Source organism: Cyprinus carpio, chromosome B11 (assembly GCF_018340385.1).
Source record: "Cyprinus carpio isolate SPL01 chromosome B11, ASM1834038v1, whole genome shotgun sequence".
Taxonomy (NCBI): Eukaryota; Metazoa; Chordata; class Actinopteri; order Cypriniformes; family Cyprinidae; genus Cyprinus; species Cyprinus carpio.
In genome coordinates, this window is record NC_056607.1 from 23164565 (window position 1) to 23191060 (window position 26496).

Sequence of the window (26496 nt, forward strand, 5' to 3'; positions counted from 1 at the left end):
AATATAATTTTTATGTGGGAGCGATGTCTGTTTCAAAATGGTTTATATATGACAGTTAACAGGTTAAATAAGTCTGGATGGCAAACTGAATGTGTGCTAAGTATCTCGAGGTAATGCGGTATCTGTTGTGACGCTGATTTAATTAAGCTTTTAATAATGAGGCAGCAGGAGGTGAGTGAACAGTGGGGGTCATTTTTCTGTCTGTCCGCTGTAGTGATGAGCTGGGTGTGGAGCAGATGCCTGTGAAGCGTCACTCAGATGCTGTCTTCACAGACAACTACAGCCGCTTACGCAAAAAGATGGCGGCCAAGAAATACCTCAGCTCTGTTCTGTCAGGAAAAAGGAGGTACGGCTTGAAAAGAAGTCGAGCATCACTATTACTGGTGCGATAAAACAGCACAGTAATCACACTGGAGGATACAGAATATCACAGAGACTACAAGCAAACACCCGGAAAACCTTAGCAATGCGACGCTTATGTGCTGACATTGACCGTGTGTACACAACACGCCTCTCTCTAAAGACATCATGCGATCGTGAATTCTCTTTTGCATCTTATTGCGCTTGAATGGTCAAACACACACACAATTATGCCAAAAATGCCAGTCGTGTGGAGTATTCACTTAAACACAGTTGGCTAGGTTTAAAAAAAAAAAACGTAAACAGTAGGGGGTGAAAATTGGATGTCTGTCAGTATATTGGATCTGTGCAGTCAGTCTTAAAGTGACAGCAGCCTAATGTATCTGCCTCAGCCTATGTCATTAACGTTAATCAAACAACAAAAGACAAAGACAAAATCACACTTTAATAAGATTCAGTTCAAATCTGATTCATACAGTGAAGACTATTTAGTGTTTTAGTTATAAAAATAAAAAAAACAAGAAAATGTCTTATACTGTGGTATAAGATTTTGGTCATATCACCGACGACTAATTTAGAAAACATTAATTTTTGCAATGTGAATGCTTGTAATTTTTCATTATAGAAAATATTATCTATTTTGATCTGTTTTAGGTGATGCACTCCTGTTCAGACGCTGTGCTCTTCGACGTGTAAGTGCGTAAATGTCTTGTGACTACATGGTACTTTTTTAAGTGTATAATAAGAATTATGGCTTAATAATCAGTTTTAAGTCTCTGATTGATCTTTTCTTAATCACATATAGTTGTCAAGTCAAATCTGATGTAATGCAGCTGTTTTCCTGTTGTGTAGGTGATGTGGACGCACAGCTTCAAGATTTCGCCATCATTATATATTCAAGCTTACACAATCTATTACAGCTGAAATTGAGTTAAGAGCACTAAACACAACACAAACTGAACGAGCGTGTCAGTGAATGAATCAGTGTGAATGACACGTCTGTTTGTTGTTGGCTGACTAATGCTGTTATGTCTAGAGGAATCTATTTTGACTGCAGTCATTCTTGATTATTGAAATCAAACCAATTAAAATGATCATGTTTGTAAAAACAGTTTTGTCTGCTGCTGTCATTCCTGCTGGTTAACTTTATTCTGTGGTCAGTTTCACGATATCATCAAATCACCAGAAAAATCTCTGGTGGATGTGAACCCATTTATACTATGAAAGCTTGATTCTGTCACAGGATTATAAATAATAATAAAAATTACTTTTAAGCTAATTATTCTTACTTTTTTGTTGCAATTCTGAGTCAACACATTGTGAGATATACAGTAAACTCAGAAAAAGTCAGAATTGCAAGATGAAAAACAGGGTTAGTATTGTTATTATTAACCAAAAATCAAAACTGATGCTAAAATTAATACTGTAGACATTTTTGTAACTTAAAATAAATGTTACAATAAAATAAAATACAATATACTTTACACACAATATACTTTAAACCTGCAATTCTGAGGACAAAAAAACAAACAAACAACAAACCAACTAAAAACAAACAAACAAACAAAAAAACCTGTGAGACAAATAGTCACGGTTGTAATTTTATATATATATATTTTTTACTCATAACCAAACATGCCAGGGGCCTGTTTCATAAAACAAGTTTACCAAATAAGCCAGGCTTATTTCAGTAAGTCTGACTTATTTTGAACTGAATCAAATGTCAATAAGTCAGACTAACTGAAATAAACCTGGCTTATTTGGTAAACTTGTGTGTGTATGTTGAGTGTGTGTATAAATAAATAAATAAAAAGTGCAGAAAAGCATCTTAACAGTTGCACAGTTTGTATTGCTTTCAACCTTTTATGTTTAAATTTAGTTTTAAATACTTATTAATATCAGTCTTAAATTGTACAAACAGGTATTATTATTCAATCATGACCGCAGTATCACCATCTATCCAGCAGAAGGAGGCAAATCACCAAATATCTACTGTTGGTTTGGAAGAGCATCACTCCACACTATTCATTATATACAGGCTGCAGGCACATTTTGCAATATCCTGTTTGCACAAAACTGGGATAAAAATTATTTTTCAAGACAAAAACTTGGTTTAAACACCATACCAGCAACTTCCTCCAGTAAGGAATGGATGTGAGGTACAAAATGTCACATTTCCTGTTGTGTCACACGTGTTTGCAGAGCAATCTGTAATCCAGTGCATGCAATAATTTTCACCTGTTGACTTCCCAACACACCCTAGCAACTGCCAGAGAAAAAAGCCATTCAAATCAATCAGTAGAGGTTTTAAAGCAGCATCTGATGCTTTATTTGGGTTTGGGTCAGTCATACAGACATGCAGCTGCAGGTCAATCTGTGAATCTAACGGTGAGTGGACAGAAAGCAGGACATCCCCTCGACTCACACTGACCTTTGACCCTGCAGTGGTTAGGCCTTGCTGCTGCTGATAATGGTCAGCTCTCACTCATTGAGAGCATTCCTGCAGATAATAGCCCTGACGCTCTTTGAACTTCTGTTGTACAGAACAGAGTTCAAACACACGCACAGCTGTTGCAGGTAGGGCCGCTTTGACTTTATACGCTCTCTATTAATGTGCATTTTATGTTCTGAGTGTGTTGACACGGTCAGGGAACAGAATATTCTGCGCATTATTGATAGGTTGATGATTGACACAATACCAATCAATACTAGTGAAATAAGTCATCTTTGTCTCCTTAAACTGATTTGCTTTTTCTCTTGACATAAAACGTCATGTTATGAAATATATTTTCTACTAATATATATTTTTATTCTTTAATAAATTAATAGTGTGTATATATATATATATATATATATAGTGTTGGTTTAACATTACATAATATTATATATATTTACTATATATATATATTACAGATATATTTTTAAAACATATAATCATTTATGATACTGAATATCAAATAGTAAATTACAGATTAATTAACTATTTTTACAATGTTAAGTAGAAAGGAATATTTTTGTAATAAGTAAAAATTTATGTAAGATTCATTAATTATTTTAAGTAACTGGCATTTTTTTACTTTCTGAGGAAAACATTATATGCTTTATGAAAATTGTAATATTAACTATTATTATTATCATTAACTGCTTTGCTATCTAAATAATATTATTTTAATCTTTATTACATGTGATTAAGTTTAAAGTGATACACATTTGTTATGTTAAAAATTAAAATAAAAAATGTTAAGCAGAAAATTATAAATAAATAAAAAATTGGCAGATGAATAAATTATTTTTAATAACTGACATTACCATGCCATCTCAATACAGTCATTATGAAAGCATAATATTTTATATTAATTATTATTATTATCATTATTTGCATTGTTATAAATGATCACATTAATTTCCGTCTGTTTTGAGCCACATGAAACCATGAGACGCATTATGAAAGTAACAATATTTATTCTTATTATCATGAACTGCTTTGCTACATAAATAATCACATTTATTTTCAACTTTGCTCCGTGTGATTGTTAAGCTTAAAATACTACACTTCTGTCATTGAGTCAAAAAATATTAAGCAAAAATAATACTATTAAGGGTTTATAATTAATATTGTGGATCATTTCATCAGAGTACAGAAATTATAAAATTCCACAACAGCACTGACAGAATGAAAGTGTGATTGTAACAGCAATTAATATTGTTAATTTGGCATAACTGATTAATCAATATGAGTGATAATCACACCCCTTATGGGCAGTTAATGAATCTCCAAACTATCCGTCTGACAAACAGCATAGCATCACAGACAGAATGGTTTTGATTTATTATCTTTGCTTTTCAAGTGAAACTGTTCCTTTTCATCATTATGACATTCTGTGTTGATCTATCAGTCATTTAGTAAAGCTGTTCAACACTGATTCAAACATCTCATGTCTTAGTAAATAACACTTTTAAGGTATTTCAGCAAGTTCAAACTCTTTCTGTGGCTGTTCACTGTCACCAAACAGATCGTGGCTGGTGTGTGTTATCACTCAGACAGTTAATATTTGGTTTCTTTGAGATAGCAGGCAAAACTTTGACATTATCGTGACAGAAAGAGGCATATACCTTCAAAACATTGCGTAATAGTGATCTGCACTTTTAGAGAGAGCAGACTGCTGGAGTAAAGGAATGAAGTTTCTCAACAGCTCAGTAAAGGTTTCTGATCGACTGTCTTTTGTAAATGGAGGGTTGAGTAGAAGAACATACTTTTGTACTGTTGTGTCAGTGTATAAATATTCAGTCGTGTAAAATCCTGCAACATGACACATTAGTCCAAGAATATAAATCAAGAGAATGATTTTTTTCCCTAAAGCTGCTTTGAAAGAATGCCTTGAGACAAGCGTTACACAAATAAAAAAAATAAATAAATACATAAAAAAAATAATAATTGCATAAATAACAATTGAGATTTTTTTTTTCATTGTGACATTATTTTCGTGATATTTTTGCATATATAAAACATTTAATTAAATGAAATAAAATAAATTCTAAAAAATAATATAAAAAATGGGTGGGAAATGTGCTTTACTGTCATGAAATAACACATTAAACAATATATAATAAATAAAACTGACTCAGACTGAAATCAAAAGACAATTTTTATATATATATATACAGTAACATTGTTTTTTTTTTCTAAAGCTGCTTTGAAACAACGTGTATTGTGAAAATCAATGTACAAATAAAATATGGAAAGAATTATTCAATATAAAGACCATTTACCATAACTTATATCAAATATATTTATATAAAAATAAAACAATGAAAAAAAGAAAACTATTATTTAACGAATAAAAGGGGAAATGTGTGATGTGAAATGTGTCTTATATTGTCATGAAAATAACAATAATAAAAATGTATTTATTTTTAAAATATAATTAAACATGCACATTTGAATTTGTGTGTGTGTGTGTGTGTGTAGAAACAGTCGAGCGACAGATAAGGACAGCAGTTTGTAAGTGTTTTGCCTTGTTTTCTCATTAGACTACTGCGTGATTGTCGTTGCTAGGAAAACTTTGCTTTATTTGATTAATTATAAATCAAATTATAAATGTAAATGTGTGTGTGAGTAATGGACAAAATTTGGGTTGGAAATGTGCTTTATTGTCATAAAATTAATGCCACAATTTTAATTCTCTTTATGCAAATATACTTTCTGTTGCTTTTGTGGTGAAACAAAAACTTTGATTTAATTTATTTACTGGTCATCTTTTATGAGTGAAAAAACATTTTTATTCTATAAAAGGAAGGCCACTGATATTTTTTGAATCTTTTTGATTAATAATTTACAAATATTGTGTGCTGATGACAGATCATCCAGACCTGACTAATCAAGATATTATAGTGTGAAGTAAGTGCTCTCGTATCTCATTTGCCACCAAAACATAATATTACGTATATAACACCAGCAGCCACTGGAAAACCATATCACTCAACATCTGTGTAGTTTGTAGTTAATCTGAGCAAGTCAAAGAGGAAACCAGTCATCAACAGCAGCTCTCCGTTTCCAGTGTTTCATGCTGTTTATACAGTCTTCCTCTGATTCCACAGTGCAGGTCAAGATAAGTCTCAAGAACTTCTCAGCAACTTCCTAACCCCAACAAAGCTGCTATTAACAGACCCAGCTTGTTTTGATAGGTGTATTAGTTCACGCTTTCATTGTCTTTCCACAGAATGAGTGCAAATGATGTGTGTCAGTCAACAGATTGTTCAGGAGAAAGAGTTGAGATAAGGCTTTCCTATGAGCCAGAATCACTGTGTTCCTGAGCAGCTGCGCCGGGAAACATGTCACATCTTGCTGTGGGGAGTATCTGATCTGGATACATGACGAGTCAAACGAGGATCTCAGAAGCCGTTGTTGGGTGGAGGATTTTAATGATCATGTATTCAGAGGTTATAAATAGTAAAGCGCTCTCAGGACAGTCGTTTACATGCATATCTTCATGTCTTTAAAAGTTTATTACTTACGTTTGCTAAGACAAAGATTACTGTTATTCACAGGGACTGTGATTTGCTCAAACCTCTCTCTCTCTCTCTCTCTCTCTCTCTCTCTCTCTCTCTCTCTCTCTCTCCATCCCTATATATATATATATATATATATATATACTATATATGTGACCCTGGAGCACAAAAGCAGTCTTAAGTCTCTGGGTATATTTGTAGCAATAGCCAAAAATACATAGTATGGGTCAAAATTATCTTTTTTTTTATTTTATTTTTTTTGCCAAAAATCATTGGGATATTAAGTAAAGATCATGTTCCATGAAGATATTTTGTAAATTTCCTATCGCAAATATAACTTAATTTTTGATTAGTAATATGCATTGATAAAAACTTCATTTGAACAACTTAAAATGTGATTTTCTCAATATTTAGATTTTTTTTTGCATCCTCAGATTCCAGATTTTCAAATAGTTGTATCTCAGACAAATACTGCCCTCCTAACAAACCATACATCAATGGAGAGATTATTTATTCAGCTTTCAGATGATCTATAAATCTCAATTTGGAAATTGACCCTTACGACTGGTTTTGTGGTCCAGGGTCACACACACACACACACACACACACACACACACACACACACACACACATATATATATATATATATATATATATATATATATATACAGACTGATCTGTGAAATTGATAATAAATAGTAAATAAATGAAACCGGACTCAACAGCACCACAGAGTCTCAAATCACTTTACTGAGCATAAACCATCATCATCATCATCATCATTTATATAGTTAATCAGTGTACATTAATGGTTTGAGTGATGTGTGTATGACATCACTCAACTAATTTATATAGAATAAAAAATATATAAAGAAACAGAATTCACATAGTTTGATTTTTTTCTTTTTTTTTATAAATAAATAATATTGGCAAAACTAGTTGTTTGACAGGGTACAAAAACATTACTGCTGACCCCTGAAAATGAATAAATAATCCATTCTATCATCAAACTACATGGCAGGCTTTTAATTTTCAAAATGCCGAAAACATGCCATATTTACAGATTATGAATGGGACCAACTACAATATTATTAATTTCACTGAGAGTAATGTAACGCCTATTCATCATTTTAAAATGATAAATCATTATAAATGACAATATAAACAATATCGCCAATTATGGGAACCAAAAATACTGGAATACTCTCCACATACACAGCACTGCTAAGCGATCTAAAGTAGTCATACAGTATCTGTGTGGTGGCTATTTTAGATATTTTTATTATTTAAAAAAAAAAAAAAAAAAAAAAAAACTAAAAATAGGCTACCTTATTATTATTTTTTTAATGACATGATTGATAGATACTTTCTGTACAGCACTAGAGGGCAGCATCACTACAACATACATTCACACACACACACACACACACCATTTCATCACACCTTCACCTGTTCACCTGTCAATCATTGATTATTTCCGTCTGAACTGCGTTATACAGTAGGCAGAGTTCTACTGTTGTTTAATGATTTTACCAAAGTTAACTTCAATCAAAGATCTCCTGAGGATAAAACAATCCCATCTGGACCCAACATCTCAGCAAACACATTTACGTTGCGGCAATGTCTGTGCAATATAACATTACAACAGTAACTCAAACTGCTAGAGTAGCTCCCTCAGTAGTGAACAAGAGACAATGTAGAAATAATTACGAAAATGTCTTACCTCTGATTATAAATGTCGTAGAATCCATCTCAAGCATCACTCAAAATCAACAGATTCCTCAGGCCACCAATGATTTTTCATTCATTAATTTGATTGACAAAAAAAAAAAATCAGCGGTATTCATGACGTCATTCCTGTTGATGACAGATTGACTCATGGGATTTGTAGTCTATGACAACTGCGTCTTGAATGGTATTTTAGCTGTCACTCAGCCAACTGTTATTATAAATATATTTAATTATTATTGTCAGTCATTATTAATCAAAAATAAATATCCGATTCTTATTTTTTCCTTTCTTTTTTAAATAATATTATGGGATCTTTATAGCATCATACACCTCTCCATCCAGGATTTGAGAAGAACACATTACTATTATATTGTTACATTCAATGCCGTAACAGTTATGATTAAATAAATATTGAAACAACAACAATAACAACAACAACAACAACAATTAAAACATCAGAATAATAATAAAAAAAAACTGTTATTCATATAAAAAAAAAATTCACAAATATAGATATCAGATTTTTTAAAATAATAATATCATGCTATTATATTTAACATATAATTTTTTTCAATGACAATGCATTACTATTAATTTGCCATATTCAATAAAAAATTATGGTATGGAAATAAATCTTGAAATAATAATAATAATTAAAAGTTTTAATATTAATAAGTGACCCAATTATAACTTTATATATATATATATATATATATATATATATATATATATTAGTGTCAGGCAAAGACTAATCAGTTTTTGTGTACATAATATGTTTGTGTGTACTTTGTATATTCATTATGTATATATAAATACACACACATGCATGTATATATTTAAGAAAAATGTGTTATGTTTATATAATAAATATATTTATATATAATATAAATTATATTAATTATACATGTAAATACATGTTAATATTTTCAAAATATATACTGTACTGTGTCTTTTTATATACAATAAGTATAAACAAAAAACGTTATTTTTGGATGCGATTAATTGTTTGACAGCACTATGTATACATTATATATCTCTGATTGCATTTTTCCTGCGGGGTGTGTCTGACTCTGTGCTGCTTGCTGTGATTTATTTGTTTTCCATGGATGAATTTGCCAAGCTGTATTTCTGTTTGTCAGCGCTTATCTGCAGAAATTTCTGTGGGGAAATCACTGGATGGTTTCCATCATACATAACTTACCCATAACTTATACGATATGTGCCGCTGGCCAAAAAGAGCTGTCCTTTCACCTGCCAACATCAGCGGAGCAGGCCGTATCTCAGGTCAGACAGTCGGCTGAGGAGAGGAGTGTGTGCTGGAAAGCCTCTATCTCTGGGAGGATGATAGTGTTTGCTGGTACAGAAGAAGTTCAGCAGTGGAGCGAGTTGATGTGTGTGTGTGTGTGTGTGTGTGTGTGTGTTAGTGGAAGCACACGTGGCTGAGAAACGAACATGTTTCATACAGAGACCAGCATTGCTCGTGACCTCTAGAGAAAAGGCCCACTTCCCATTTCTGCAGTGTCTTGTGATCAGTATTGTGGGCTTCAGCATTTTTAAGATGCACAGGTTTCATTTAACAGTGCAGTAAAACAATACTCATAACCAAAGTCTCCGTGCTTATTCTTCGTTTCACAATACAAAATACAAAACTGAAAAACTTTAATAATCCCATTATATTATTATAACAAATATACGATATTAATATAAATATTAAATATAAAATAAATGTAAAAAAAAAATTATTTGATCATAAATAAATTATACATTTTTAAAGTTTTTATTTGTTTCTATTTTGTACATTTTTTATTAAAATAATATAACATAACATCATAGCATAAATATAAAAATAAGAGAAAAATGCTTCTTTGTTTGTTAATAAATTGTGAATTGTATAATAAATCTATTATATTAATGACAAAATTGTAAATATTTATATTAATATATTTATATCATATAACAAATAATTATATATATAATATTAATATAAATATTAAATAAAATGTTTCTTAATTTAATAATAAATTAATTAAGGATTAATAGTGTGTGTGTGTGTGTGTGTGTGTATATATATATATATATATATATATATATATGTATGTATATATATATATATATATATATATATATATATATATATATATATTATATATATATATATATATATATATATATATGTATATATATACATATACATATATATATGTATATATGTATATATATATATATATATACATATATGTATATATATATATATATATATATATATATATATATATATATATATATATATATATATATATATATATATATATAAGTATGTATGTATGTATACATATAAATAAATAAAAAATCTAAAAAGATAACTTTATTCACTTTTTATTTCTTCTGACCATTGTCTGTCTGTCATTGCTGAGAATTTTCTCTCTGAATTTGAGTGGTTTGTGTTGTTCTGCAGACGTGTCAATTGTGTTTTCTGTGTGTTTGGGTGTTGATGGTGCAGAGACTCAGATAAGCAGTATTATCAGTGAATAGACCCTGCAGTCCCTCATTGCATATGCATGAGGAGGGCGTGGTCATATAAGCTCAGGGCGGGGCCACTCATATAGGGCTCTATAGGGGTCTCCTGCAGCTGTTTAAAGCAGAACTACATTAGTGTTCAACAAGAGTTGTTTATGAGAGTCAGTAAGTATTTCACTTCACTTTTTTATTTGAATTATCTGCTGTGATTGTGAAACTCTTATGTCTCTTATGGTTACTGTGGATTTAAACTTATGAAATGCTATGAACATTTTCTTCACAATATTGCATGATATATGGTATGCATTAATTTTCTATTTTTTTATTTTTTTATTTTATGTAATTATAACTATGATTCTTGTATTTACAGTACAATGCGGTTCTCTATTTATCTCTAAATGTTTCAGTTAACTGCTAGTTAATTATATATATATATATATATATATATATATATATATATATATATGTATGTATGGAAAATTATGATTTATTTATTTGTTTGTTTACATGTTTAGTTTAAACTTAATAATGATAAACTTAATAATATTTAATAATAACTTATAGTTTATATGTATAGTTTAGATTAAAACTCAGAAATAACTTTGTTATCATTTATTTATTTTCATGTATAGTTTAAATTCCTGTATCTACAGTACATTCGATTTTTATATGGTTTGATGTTGATGTATGTGTTTTTTTTTCACTAAATCCTTTCTAGTCTTTTCTGGTTTCTTCAGTTTTTTCTATTACACTCTTAAAAATAAAGGTGCTGAAAAGGTTCTTAACAGCGATTCCAAAGAAGAACCATTTTTGGTTCCACAAAGAACCATTCAGTCAAAACAGGTAACTTTCTTACCTTTTTATAATCTGAAGAACCTTCTTTCGCCACAAAGAAAACTTTGTGAAACAGAACAGTTCTTCAGATGTTAAAGGTTCTTTACTGAACCATTTAGACAAAAAGGTTCTTCTATGGCATCATGAAGCACCATCACTTTTAAGAGTGTATGTATTTACAGTTATTTATTTTGTTCACTATTATTTTTTCCGTCATGTGTCTGAACAAGTCCGTGTTGCTTCCAGGTGCCTGAACATTAAAATCGCGGCTCATTACAGTGAATCTCACAGATATGGACCCTCAGGTGCCCAAAGACAAGTGAGTTGAAGGCTTGAATATCTCGCTCTTCTATCAGCCGCTCAGACTCAGATAACAAGAGCACAGAGGGTTTCTGCTGCTGAAAAGTCTTTATCTAGAGTCACACTAGGTGTGAAGAGGCATATCTGAGCCAAATCATATTCTAAAAACATAGGCTGATATCACTGTTTACTGGGTATTCTGTAGTCTTTTATAAAAACTGTCTTTGTTCTGGTGCACCAAAAAACCCATAAACCTGCTTCAACAGCAGTCAGACATTCCTCTTCTCGTGACAGATATAATGGCGTGTGGTTGATTTTCTTCATGCTGGGGTTGGGGACGCTGCTGCCGTGGAATTTCTTCATGACAGCCACTATGGTAAGCACTTTACGACTTGTGTCACATATTTCGTGTGAAGTCGTACATCTGGGTTGGTTTTAGCCATAGAAATGCAGACTAGAAATGCTGACAAAGGGTTGCAAAACTGCAAAAGCAAAAACTACATCCGAAAGAAACAGAAGGTTTGTACCTCTCAGTTCTTTTTTCATCTGCTTATCTCACAGTATTTCACCAGTCGTCTAGCAGATCCTTTAAGTGAAGCGAATTTCTCCGTCAACGCGACTGAAGAAGAGTCCCGGAGCGTCTTACAGGCCAAGTTTAATAATGTGATGACGTTGTGTGCGATGGTTCCTCTGCTGGTCTTCACCTGCCTCAACTCAGTGCTTCACCAGAGGTCAGACACATTAACACATAGAGCAGCGATTCAGATAACTGTGGCCTTCTAGGGTCATTTCATCGTGAAGTCAAAAGAAACAAAATAAGGGATTAGTATGCATAAAAAGTGAAGCCTGTTTTAGAACAGTTTTTTTTTATATTTATTTGAATACATGTATACATTTATTTATTTAAATAATTTTATTTACTTAAATAGATATTTTTATTGAATTATTTTAAAAAGTTTTTTTTTATTGATGTAAATATTTTTATTTTAATAAATATTTATTTAAAATATATACATTATTTGATTTAGCTAGATAATAATAAATAAACAAAACTATTAATTTAAATAAATCAGTAAATATATTTACATAAATATATTAAATTAAATTGATATTTGTATTTATTTCATTAAACATTTTTATTGTATTGATATAAAAAGTACTTTTATTGATTAAATATAATTTATTTATTAATTGGAATTAATATTTCTATTTATTTAAATTTGTGCATTTTTTTTACTTATTTATAAATAATAATTTTATTTATTATTATTATATGACTACTGTTTTTAATTTATTCATTCACTCATTTATTTTTGCACATTGACATTATTTTAATGGCAATTAAACACAATTTACCTCCAAATTCTCAAAATAAAATAAACAAAAAATAAATTAAAAATAAAAAAAATAAACAATGCTTGGTTTTCTTTAAGGAACATATAAATTCATCAACTTTTCTTTTGGATTTTGGGGTAAATTATGAGGCAAACCCGTATTCAATAATTATGAGACTGTGATTGAATCTGCAGAATCCCTCAAAAGATCCGGATCGCAGGGAGTCTGACGGCCATTCTACTGGTGTTTCTGCTCACCGCCATCCTGGTGAAAGTAGATTTGGATCCGCTGCCATTCTTCATCATCACCATGATCAAAATCATCTGCATTAACTGTGAGACACTACAACAAATGCAGCTTGCAGAAGCAGAATGGGTTGTGAATGTGATTTGATGTGATGTGTTTGTGCTGATCCTAGCGTTCGGAGCGGTTCTTCAGGGAAGTCTGTTTGGGATGGCCGGACTCCTGCCAGCATCTTACACGACACCCATCATGAGCGGACAGGGCCTCGCAGGAACCTTCGCTGCTTTTGCCATGATCTGTGCCATTGCCAGTGAGTCTGCAACTACAACACAATTACAGCACCACAAATCACTCCAGCTCAATGAATCGTCACACTAATGCATCTATAATGGAAATCTATGGTGCTTTCCATGCAAAAATACTCAAATCACACTTTTTAAATGGAAGAATAAATATAAGCCCCAAAATGCGAGCTTCACTTTTTTCCAGGGTAATCATTTAAGTGACCATTGTTTTCTCTAAAAGAAATCTGGATTATATATATATATATATACATATATATATATATATATATGCATATATAAACACTAAATGTGTTTTCAGCAATATAAATTCCTTTATTTACAGAGTAAAAATATAAATTAAATATAAAATTTATATTTTAACATCTATTTGCTCTATATGTGTTAAAAAAGTGAAAAAATATTGTTTAACTTACAATTAATTAATATATAATTTTCATTATTAGTATTATGCAAATCATATTTTTATACAAATGGAATTAATTTTTGAAATAAATATTTTTATACTTTAACATTTATGTATTTACACCTACAGTGTTACAAAAATTGAAAGTGGAAGATGTAGTTTATATATATGGTGTTATTATATTGCTAAAACCACAATTACAATAAGACAATACTAATATATATATATATATATATATATATATATATATATATATATATATACACCACCTTATTGTAATTTTGGTTGTAATTAAATTTATCAAAAACCAAATCAAAGGGAAAGTCATGTTCATATAAAGCTCTTTTTCTCACTCAGGTGGTTCTGCTATGCACGACAGTGCTTTTGGATACTTCATCACAGCATGTGTTGTTATTTCCCTTGCAATTGCATCGTATGCTGTACTTCCTAGACTGGTAAGATCTGAAGCCGTTGATTTAAAGCTTTAAACATTTACAGTCTGATTGCTGTTTTTTTTGTTTGTTTTTTTTCTGTAGGCGTTTTTTCAGTACTATCAGGAAAGTCAGCAGAGCAAACCAGCTGAAGATGAGGAGAACAAGATGGATCTGCTGAAGAAAGGTGACATCATGAAAATTCAAATCAAAACCAGACTGAATATCAATCAAAACCCTGTTTTAAAGTTGAGCTGTCTGTAGATGAGCGGAAGAAGAGTGCTGGAGATGACAACAAACAAACACCGTCCATACTGGCCATCTTTAAGAAGGTAAACACACATTAAAATCAACAGCTGCATAGCAACAACAATCAGAACACCTTAGCAACTGCATAGCAACAACAGCCAAACACCTTGGCAACTACATAGCAAAAAAACACCCTCAAAACCTTGGCAATTGCAGGGCGACAACACTTTTAAACACCTTGGCAACTACATATCAAAAACACGCAGAACACCTTGTCAACTGCATAGCAAAATCAACTGCATAGCAACAACACCCCGAACACCATGGCAACTGCGTAGCAACTAACACCTTGGCAACTGCAAAGCACCAACACTCTCAGAACAACTTAGCAACTGTACAACAACAACAAGACACCAAACATCTTGGCAACTGCAAAGCAACAACACACCAAACATCTTGGCAACTGCATAGCAACAACACCCCGAACACCATGGCAACTGCAAAGCAACAACACCCGGAACACCTTGGCAACTGCATAGCAACAACACCCCAAACACCTTGGCAATACACAGCAACAACACCCAGAACACCTTGGCAACTCCATAGCAACAACACTCAGAACACCTTAGCAACTCCATAGCAACAACACTCAGAACACCTTAGCAACTCCATAGCAACAACACTCAGAACACCTTAGCAACTGCATAGCAAAAACACTTTCAAACATCTTAGCAACTGCACAGCAACAACACTTTTAAAAAACCTTAGCAACTGCATAGGAATAACACTTACAAACTCATAGGCAACTGCATAGCAACAACACCCACAACACCTTAACAACTGCACAGGAACAACACCCAAAACTCCTTGGCAACTGCACAGCAACAACACTTTTAAACACCTTGGCAACAGCATAGCAACAACACACCAAACATCTTGGCAACTGCATAGCAACAACACCCCGAACACCATGGCAACTGCAAAGCAAAAACACCCAGAACACCTTGGCAACTGCATAACAACAACTCCCAGGACACCTTAGCAACTCCATAGTAACAACACCCAGAACACCTTAGCAACTGCATAGCAACAACACAAAGAACACCTTAGCAAATTGCATAGTAATAACACCCTGAACATCTTGGCAACTGCATAGCAACAAGACCCAGAATGCCTTAGCAACTGCAAAGCAACAACACCCAGAACACCTTGAAAACTGCATAGCAACACCCTAACAACCGTCCACAACCATTCTCAGGATTGTGTCGGTGAGTTTTGCGCAGGTGAAAGTGTGAGTTTTCTTGTATTTCTCTCGTCAGATCTGGGTTATGGCGTTCTCTGTGTGTTTTGCCTTCACCATCACCATCGGCACGTTTCCCGCCGTCACTGTGGACGTTAAATCTACTATTGCTGATGGTGGAAAGTGGGGTGAGCTCAAAGAGTCTGACTCTTTAGCATTCACAGTCTCATAATGAGTCTGATTATTATGGAAGCTTATTTTTGGAGTAAAATAAAAAGAGGTGATTGTAACTTTTTATACCACAAATCTTGTCTTTTATAATATAATACGATATAATATTTTTCTGAGTTTATTCTGTATCTCTGCATTTCTTTAAAAAAGTTTGAATTGTGAGATAAAAGTCACAATTAAAAATGTTGCTTTTTTTACTGTAATTGCAACTTTTTATCCCATAATTCTGACTATTTTTGTTTTTCAATACAATTTAAGTTAATACCTCGCAATTCTGTCTTTGAGATTCTGAGTTTATATCTTGGAATTCAGAGGAAGAGAAAAACTGAATTGTGAATTACCTTTTTATTTTTGCCACTTCCCCCCTCACAATTCTGACTTTTTATATTTTATGTTTATATCTCACAATTTTGACAAATTCTGAGCAAAAAAGTCAGAATTGTGAGAAAAAAAAAACCAGAATTGTGAGATAAAAATTTGTTTTGTAATAATTTTTTCGACCTCATATATAGAACTTTTTCTTGCAGTTCTGAGTTTATATCTTATATTTTGGAATGATAAACTCAGAATTGCAAGTTATAAATTCAAGTTAAAAACATGCAATCAAGACTTTTTTTTTGAGTTTATATTTCACAATTCTGACTCTTTTTTTGTAGAATTGTGTTGATATTTTGCATTTTTGAGAGAAAAAGTCAGAATTGTGAGAAACTCAAAAAAAGGGAAAAACAATGCTGAATGCAAATAACCACAGTGTGTTTTGTGTGGTGAATTATTTGCGCAAGCATGAAAACAATAAAATCCAAAAGATATTTAGACCATAATTCATCTGCTGCTGTTTATGCATTTACAAACTGTGAAGCTCATTATAATATTAAAACATTTCAATGTCTGAATATAAAGACATTTTGTTTGCTGCTTGTAATAAAGCTCCTGTATAATGACTAAATTCTCTCTGTAGAGCTGTATTTCATCCCAGTGTCTTGTTTCCTGTTGTTTAACGTGTTTGATTGGTTTGGGGTCGCAGTCTGACAGCAGTCTGTATGTGGGTAAGAAACTTCATTTTCAACACCACTTCTATTGTTTTCAAACTGTAAAAACTTCTTTTTATGAAACATTTTGATTGCAAAGTGTTCAAGCACATTTTTTTTAGTATAAATGACTGCCGTTTTCATCACAAAGTGTTTATGCATCTTACAGTATTTTTAGTATAAAGGACACTTGGTCTCATATTTTCTAAGTGTTCAAACACTTGTTAAGGTCGCTGTACATATTCATATTGCTGCAGATGGATCTTCCTCTAGGAAGGATTGTACAAATATTATTTTGTGTGTCTGTTCTGTGTTTATACATGGATCTTTCAGAACAATAAATCACACAAACATGCATATATTCACAAAATATATGAGTCTTAGAATCAGCAGGTGGGAGGATTTACATACAGTAATAAATACAGATGACTGGAAGGATATTAGTTACTTTGAGCAATGAAATTCAGTGCAGCTTTTTAATGCAAAACATAAATACATTCAGAAGAATAGTTTATGCTATTTATTCCCTCTCTGTCTCCGTCTCTCAGCCTGGTAAAGACAGTAAGCTGCTGCCGGGTCTGTTAGTGGCCCGAGTGATTTTCGTCCCTCTCTTCATGCTGTGTAACGTCCAGCCTCGCCACAATCTGCCCGTCTACTTCTCACACGACGGCTGGTTCATCGCCTTCATGATCCTCTTTGCCTTTTCTAATGGATATCTGGCCAGTCTGTGCATGTGCTTTGGACCCAAGTGAGTAAAATACTGACAGAATCTTATCTATATTAATTGGACACATCAGGGTTATTATCATTAACTAAATGTAAAACCTTGAAAAAAAAAACAAAAAAAAACATATATATATATATATATGTTCCTTACTTGAAATAAAGTATTAACTTAAAATAATATATATATATCTAAAAAACACTACAATTTCTTTTTTTCAGCTAGTTGCCAAGGAAACACTTCTTAATTTTTGTTTACCTTAAGCTCAAGTACTAAAACAACTAAAAGTGAAATAAAAATTAATATAAACATATTTAAAATTACAAAAAAAAAAAGAAATTGTAAAAAGAAAATCTAAATCAAAATTTTACAAAAACTATAATAGCACATCAATGATACTAAAATAACGTGATGTGGTTAATTTATTAATTTGCAGAAATAAAAATCGGAGTGTCCCTAAATTAATATAAGCACAAATAAAACTTTTAGAATGAAATTTTAGAATTAGAATTAATTCGATTGAATTTTAGAATTACAATTTTAGAATTGAGCTGAATGTTCTTAAGGATTCCACTCCTTGTAACCAGTTAATTTGCATGAGATTTCTAGTCATTTGTGATTTATTAAGTTTTAAGGCGTAAAATTGTGGGGTCTTTTGCTTTAATATTTTCTTTTAGACTATAAAGACACATCCAAAGTGCACATTTAACTATTTATGATATTGTACTTAATATATTTGTGTCTGTACATTTAAATTATAGCACAAGTCTTTAAAGGCTGTAAAGTTTTTCCCTCCACTTCAGCAGCACTTACATACTGTACACCAGAATGTAGTTTTATTTCCTCTCTCTATATTCTGAGGGGTTTTACTGAAGGGTTTGTTCATGTATCATTCACCTGATTTTATTAATGCACTTCTTCTATTTGCAGCTGTAGATTTCAATTACAAAACATATCTTTAAAAGTTTTCTCCTTCAACTCTGCAGTACTTACATACACCAAAACTTCATAGTTGTGTTCCTATCTGTATTCTGAAGGTTTTTACTGAGGAGTTTGTTTATACTGTACATCATTTGTCTGATATATATTTAAAATTTTATTACTGAAACATGACAAACATGTATTTGTTCTGGCTGATAACAGTATTTTCTGATTTATGGAGTGATCCCCTCAGTAAAAACTCTACAATGTTAACCAAATTAAACAAGAATTTTGAACATGGCTTAATTCAAAAAGGTCAGATTCATTTTCTGGAAATATATGCAAAAGTGCTCATTTAATTAGATAATGCAATATTTGCAACTTGCAAAATAAACAACTGTCTTCATGTACAGTGATTAATCAACTGGAGAAGTATTGTATATTAGTTGCCTTAAGAACTTTCTTAATATATATATATATATATATATATATATATATATATATATATATATATATATATATATATATATATATAGTATAATATATATATATATATATTTTTTTTTTGACTTTTCTAGTTCAAGGTTGTTTGGGTAAGAATTCAGGATTAGGATTTTTTGTATATACATTATGGAAAAGATTTGATTAATTTCCATGACTAGAAATCACAGTTTTAAAATAAGACCTAAATGTGAATCCAGGTTTAAAGTAAAATTGTTGAGGGGTGAATTAAAATAAGAAATGTCTTGATATTACGTTGTTGTTTTAGCTTATTTGAAATCATTTGTAACCATGGACCACAAAACTAGTCTTAAAGGTCAAATTTTTCGAAATTGAGATTTACTGTATACATCATCTGAAAGCTGAATAAATAATCTTTCCATTGATGTATGGTTTGTTTGGAGGACAATATTTGGCCGAGATACTACTATTAGAAAATCTGGAATCTGAGGGTGCAAAAAAAAAAAGAAAAAAAAAAAATATTGAGAAAATCACCTTTAAAGTTGTTCAAATTAAGTTCTTAGCAATGCATATTACTAAACAATAATTAATTTTTGTTATATTTACAGTAGGAAATTTACTAAATATCTTCATGGAACATGAGCTTAACTTAATATCTTAATGATTTTTGGCATAAAAGAGAAATTGATAATTTTGACCCATAAAATGTATTTTTGGCTCTTGCTACAAATATACCCCAGCAACTTAAGACTGCTTTTGTGCTCCAGGGTCACATTTGGTTGATAAGCACTGTGTTGAAACACATTCTCCTTTATAACAGACTCAATCCCCTCTGAGCGCTTTTGTCTCTTGTTTTTGTCTTCAGGAAGGTGGACGCGAGCGAGGCGGAGACGGCTGGAGCCATCATGGCCTTCTTCCTGTCTCTCGGTCTGGCTCTCGGCGCGTGTCTGTCGTTTATGTTTCGAGCGCTCGTCTGAAACCTCCGTGGACACACACCCAGCATTCTGGACAGAGATGAGACTGAATACAGTCATATGAAGGTCCAGAGCGGCCCTCCATACAGGACAAACTCAAAACAAGACCTGATCTTGAGCCCATAGTACACAGATTCACTGATGCTGGATGCTTTAAGCCTCAAATATTATATGTGACCCTGGAGTACAAAACCAGTCTTAAGGCTCTGGGGTATATTTGTAGCATTAGCCAAAAAAAAAAAAAAAAAAAAAAAAACAAAAAAAAATTGTATGGGGCAAAATTATCGATTTTTCTTTTATGCCAAAAAATCATTAGGATATTAAATAAAGATCATGTTCCATGAAGATATTTTGTAAATTCCTTACCTTAAGTATGTCAAAACTTAATTTTTGATTAGTAATATGCATTGCTAAGAACTTCATTTGGACAACTTTAAAGGTGATTTTCTCAATATTTAGCTTTTTTTCACCCTCAGATTCCAGATTTTCTGATAGTTTGTATCTCAGACAAATATTGTCCTCCTAACAAACCATACATCAATGGAGAGATTATTTATTCAGCTTTCAGATGATTTGTAAATGTCAGTTTCGAAAAATTGACACTTAAAACTGGTTTTGTGGTCCAGGGACACATATTGTATTGCTCAAAAGTTTGGGCTCAGTAAGATTTAGTTTTTTTTTCTAAAAGAACGTAATACTTTTATTCATCAAGGATGCATGAACTTGATCAAAAGTGACAGTGAACTCATTTATAATGATACAAAAGATTTCTATTTTAAATAAATGCTGTTCTTTTAAACTTTCTATTCATCAAAGAATCCTGAAACATAAAATGTATCACGGTTTTCACATAATGTTTTTCAACATTAATAATAATCAGAAATGTTTCTTGAGCAGCAAATCATCATATTAGAATGATTTCTGAAGATCATGTGACACTGAAGACTGGGGTAATGATGCTGAAAATACAGCTTTGATCACAGAAGTAAATTACATTTTACTATATATTCATTTTAAATTGTAATATTTCACTGTTTAACAGTATTTTGATCAAATAAATGCACACTTGTTGAGCAGAAGAGACATACAACCATTATTATTGTTTTAAGGATATACTTGTTTTAACATATTTTGAATTATTAGTTCACTCAAATCATCATTTACTCACTATGACAGTTTTTGGATGTGTGAACCATTTCTTCAGATTAATTGTGAGATTTTTATAATAGCTTCCTTTAAAGGTATTTTTCACGAGAGCACAGAACAGCATGTTATTTGTATAATATTCAAACCTCTTTAGTTTTTTTAGACGTTTATATAAAGTAAATATTGTATTATAGTCTTTTTTTTTAAATAACCAGATGGACCAACCATAGCGCTTTATATGAAGGTGACGTGCATTCTGATGTTATATTTAACTTATATAAAAACATCAACGTCAAGTTTTTAAGCTTTAAGCGCAAGGAACAAACCCACTCTACCTCGTACCATACTGAACAACTTTTTTTTCTTCAACACTACATTACAAGACACCAAAGTGCCAAATATTATATGCTTTGTTATCAATAAAAAAACCGTTTATGTCTGCACTTGATCTCCATATGTGTGTTTGTTGTGGTTACAAACACCCTTAAATGAAGAAAACTCATAATGATAAAAAAGTGAAGTTTTTCTCTTAACTTGAGGTGTTTTTTTTGCATTCATTTACTGACCTCCAAATTGCACAGTTTTTATATCATATAAGGTTAAAATAAGATCAAAAGAACTTCATCAGATCAAACACAGAATGGCCATTTCATATACAGTACAAACGTTTGTTTTAAAAAAAAAAAAACAAAAAACTATTCATTTCAAATATATGTGAAGAAGGCTTGTTACTTATCACTTTATTTGTAATGAAGTATGATGCACTTTATATAGTAGCTTTACATGACGTTCTTAATTTGTTATGTGAGAGTTTGCGGCCACAATTTGTCTTTTCCAAATGTAATTAATACAGATTTCACACATTACTCACTTTTAAGCTTCTAATGCTTACATTCAGAGTATATTTTGAAAAAGGGAAGCCATGAACCTGCCAAATTCAGTCTTTATTTAATCCTTAAAAGTGCTTTGTGTAGCTGTCTGGTAACCTACTTTGTAAACATGATTTTGTCTCCAGATTGACTGATACGAATGTGCCTTCGAACTCATTTGGGTAATGATTCAGGGGATCAGATTAAATACTATATACTAGGGTACTTGCAATAGTGTGTGTAATCAGACAGTCTGCACATGCTGTCTGAGGTTGAAACCAAATGTTTGCAGTGAAACCTGACGCTCATGTGGTCTGTCTGAAAAACCAGATGACAGATGCAGGGAAGTTTAAAGTGAAACTGCACAACTGCCAAATACAAATGTGTCATTGTCAAAATTACTAACGCAAAAGCCGTATATTAATCTTATAAGTATTAAAATGAGAACTGCTCCGAAGTAGCCTATGTCTATGAGAGAAAAATCAGTAAAAACCTTTAAATCAATTCTGCAAATGTATGTAATTTTTGTGTATTTTGACTTTGGAATTCATTGTCCTAATTACAGGGGAAAATCTGATGCTGAATGCAAATAACCACAGTGTGTTTTGTGTGGTGAATTATTTGCGCAAGCATGAAAACAATAAAATCCAAAAGATATTTAGACCATAATTCATCTGCTGCTGTTTATGCATTTACAAACTGTGAAGCTCATTATAATATTAAAACATTTCAATGTCTGAATATAAAGACATTTTGTTTGCTGCTTGTAATAAAGCTCCTGTATAATGACTAAATTCTCTCTGTAGAGCTGTATTTCATCCCAGTGTCTTGTTTCCTGTTGTTTAACGTGTTTGATTGGTTGGGTCGCAGTCTGACAGCAGTCTGTATGTGGGTAAGAAACTTCATTTTCAACACCACTTCTATTGTTTTCAAACTGTAAAAACTTCTTTTTATGAAACATTTTGATTGCAAAGTGTTCAAGCACATTTTTTTTAGTATAAATGACTGCCGTTTTTCATCACAAAGTGTTTATGCATCTTACAGTATTTTTAGTATAAAGGACACTTGGTCTCATATTTTCTAAGTGTTCAAACACTTGTTAAGGTCGCTGTACATATTCATATTGCTGCAGATGGATCTTCCTCTAGGAAGGATTGTACAAATATTATTTTTGTGTGTCTGTTCTGTGTTTATACATGGATCTTTCAGAACAATAAATCACACAAACATGCATATATTCACAAAATATATGAGTCTTAGAATCAGCAGGTGGGAGGATTTACATACAGTAATAAATACAGATGACTGGAAGGATATTAGTTACTTTGAGCAATGAAATTCAGTGCAGCTTTTTTTAATGCAAAACATAAATACATTCAGAAGAATAGTTTATGCTATTTATTCCCTCTCTGTCTCCGTCTCTCAGCCTGGTAAAGACAGTAAGCTGCTGCCGGGTCTGTTAGTGGCCCGAGTGATTTTCGTCCCTCTCTTCATGCTGTGTAACGTCCAGCCTCGCCACAATCTGCCCGTCTACTTCTCACACGACGGCTGGTTCATCGCCTTCATGATCCTCTTTGCCTTTTCTAATGGATATCTGGCCAGTCTGTGCATGTGCTTTGGACCCAAGTGAGTAAAATACTGACAGAATCTTATCTATATTAATTGGACACATCAGGGTTATTATCATTAACTAAATGTAAAACCTTGAAAAAAAAACAAAAAAAAACATATATATATATATATATGTTTCCTTACTTGAAATAAAGTATTAACTTAAAATAATATATATATATCTAAAAAACACTACAATTTCTTTTTTTCAGCTAGTTGCCAAGGAAACACTTCTTAATTTTTGTTTACCTTAAGCTCAAGTACTAAAACAACTAAAAGTGAAATAAAAATTAATATAAACATATTTAAAATTACAAAAAAAAAAAGAAATTGTAAAAAGAAAATCTAAATCAAAATTTTACAAAAACTATAATAGCACATCAATGATACTAAAATAACGTGATGTGGTTAATTTATTAATTTGCAGAAATAAAAATCGGAGTGTCCCTAAATTAATATAAGCAAATAAAACTTTTAGAATGAAATTTTAGAATTAGAATTAATTCGATTGAATTTTAGAATTACAATTTTAGAATTGAGCTGAATGTTCTTAAGGATTCCACTCTTTGTAACCAGTTAATTTGCATGAGATTTCTAGTCATTTGTGATTTATTAAGTTTTAAGGCGTAAAATTGTGGGGTCTTTTGCTTTAATATTTTCTTTTAGACTATAAAGACACATCCAAAGTGCACATTTAACTATTTATGATATTGTACTTAATATATTTGTGTCTGTACATTTAAATTATAGCACAAGTCTTTAAAGGCTGTAAAGTTTTCCCTCCACTTCAGCAGCACTTACATACTGTACACCAGAATGTAGTTTTATTCCTCTCTCTATATTCTGAGGGGTTTTACTGAAGGGTTTGTTCATGTATCATTCACCTGATTTTATTAATGCACTTCTTCTATTTGCAGCTGTAGATTTCAATTACAAAACATATCTTTAAAAGTTTTCTCCTTCAACTCTGCAGTACTTACATACACCAAAACTTCATAGGTTGTGTTCCTATCTGTATTCTGAAGGTTTTTACTGAGGAGTTTGTTTATACTGTACATCATTTGTCTGATATATATTTAAAATTTTATTACTGAAACATGACAAACATGTATTTGTTCTGGCTGATAACAGTATTTTCTGATTTATGGAGTGATCCCCTCAGTAAAAACTCTACAATGTTTAACCAAATTAAACAAGAATTTTGAACCTGGCTTAATTCAAAAAGGTCAGATTCATTTTCTGGAAATATATGCAAAAGTGCTCATTTAATTAGATAATGCAATATTTGCAACTTGCAAAATAAACAACTGTCTTCATGTACAGTGATTAATCAACTGGAGAAGTATTGTATATTAGTTGCCTTAAGAACTTTCTTAATATATATATATATATATATATATATATATATATATATATATATATATATATATATATATATATATATATATATATATATATATATATTTTTTTTTTTGTTTGGGTAAGAATTCAGGATTAGGATTTTTTTTATTTTTGTGTTTGGGTTATGTTTATGGATTATGGTTTTTTTTTTATTATTTTTTTTTTTTTGATATCAATGTTTTAAAATAAGACCTAAATGTGAATCCAGGTTTAAAGTAAAATTGTTGAGGGGTGAATTAAAATAAGAAATGTCTTGATATTACGTTGTTGTTTTAGCTTATTTGAAATCATTTGTAACCATGGACCACAAAACTAGTCTTAAAGGTCAATTTTTTCGAAATTGAGATTTACTGTATACATCATCTGAAAGCTGAATAAATAATCTTTCCATTGATGTATGGTTTGTTAGGAGGACAATATTTGGCCGAGATACTACTATTAGAAAATCTGGAATCTGAGGGTGCAAAAAAAAAAAGTGGAATATGGGGTTTTGAGAAAATCACCTTTAAAGTTGTTCAAATTAAGTTCTTAGCAATGCATATTACTAAACAATAATTAATTTTTGTTATATTTACAGTAGGAAATTTACTAAATATCTTCATGGAACATGAGCTTAACTTAATATCTTAATGATTTTTGGCATAAAAGAGAAATTGATAATTTTGACCCATAAAATGTATTTTTGGCTCTTGCTACAAATATACCCCAGCAACTTAAGACTGCTTTTGTGCTCCAGGGTCACATTTGGTTGATAAGCACTGTGTTGAACACATTCTCCTTTATAACAGACTCAATCACCTCTGAGCGCTTGTCTCTTGTTTTTGTCTTCAGGAAGGTGGACGCGAGCGAGGCGGAGACGGCTGGAGCCATCATGGCCTTCTTCCTGTCTCTCGGTCTGGCTCTCGGCGCGTGTCTGTCGTTTATGTTTCGAGCGCTCGTCTGAAACCTCCGTGGACACACACCCAGCATTCTGGACAGAGATGAGACTGAATACAGTCATATGAAGGTCCAGAGCGGCCCTCCATACAGGACAAACTCAAAACAAGACCTGATCTTGAGCCCATAGTACACAGATTCACTGATGCTGGATGCTTTAAGCCTCAAATATTATATGTGACCCTGGAGTACAAAACCAGTCTTAAGGCTCTGGGTATATTTGTAGCATTAGCCAA

At 31.7% G+C, this 26496-nt stretch overlaps 2 protein-coding genes and 1 long non-coding RNA gene across 8 annotated transcripts in view; 2 read left to right on the top strand and 1 right to left on the bottom strand.

Annotated features, from left to right (window-relative positions):
• The window catches only part of LOC109053189 (VIP peptides-like), a 5103-nt gene extending 3634 nt beyond the window's left edge, over positions 1–1469 (top strand). The window contains exons 5-7 of one of the 2 annotated variants that reach the window (XM_042734649.1): positions 215–346; positions 1015–1056; positions 1213–1469. In XM_042734649.1, the coding sequence (XP_042590583.1) occupies positions 215–346; positions 1015–1018 (136 nt within the window). In that variant the 3' untranslated portion in view covers positions 1019–1056; positions 1213–1469. The remainder of the gene's footprint in view (positions 1–214; positions 347–1014; positions 1057–1212) is intronic. The other variant, XM_042734648.1, reaches the window with a different exon arrangement.
• The window catches only part of LOC122138951, a 24125-nt gene extending 16015 nt beyond the window's left edge, over positions 1–8110 (bottom strand). Inside the window, exon 1 of the long non-coding RNA XR_006155930.1 lies at positions 8093–8110. This is a non-coding gene — a long non-coding RNA (uncharacterized LOC122138951). The remainder of the gene's footprint in view (positions 1–8092) is intronic.
• Positions 2855–26496, top strand: slc29a1b (solute carrier family 29 member 1b). Of its 5 annotated transcripts, none has more exons than XM_042734638.1 (13): positions 2855–2937; positions 11698–11770; positions 12046–12127; positions 12313–12482; positions 13281–13420; positions 13505–13639; positions 14395–14492; positions 14574–14655; positions 14733–14800; positions 16037–16145; positions 23119–23204; positions 23739–23938; positions 26156–26496. In XM_042734638.1, exons 2-13 carry the CDS (start codon positions 11745–11747, stop codon positions 26265–26267), a joined length of 1308 nt encoding a protein of 435 aa, XP_042590572.1. In that variant the 5' UTR covers positions 2855–2937; positions 11698–11744; the 3' UTR covers positions 26268–26496. The 5 variants fall into 5 exon arrangements, with proteins under 5 accessions (XP_042590572.1, XP_042590570.1, XP_042590573.1 ...); XM_042734636.1 differs by lacking the exon at positions 2855–2937 and adding an exon at positions 10680–10782; XM_042734639.1 differs by lacking the exon at positions 2855–2937 and adding an exon at positions 10760–10778.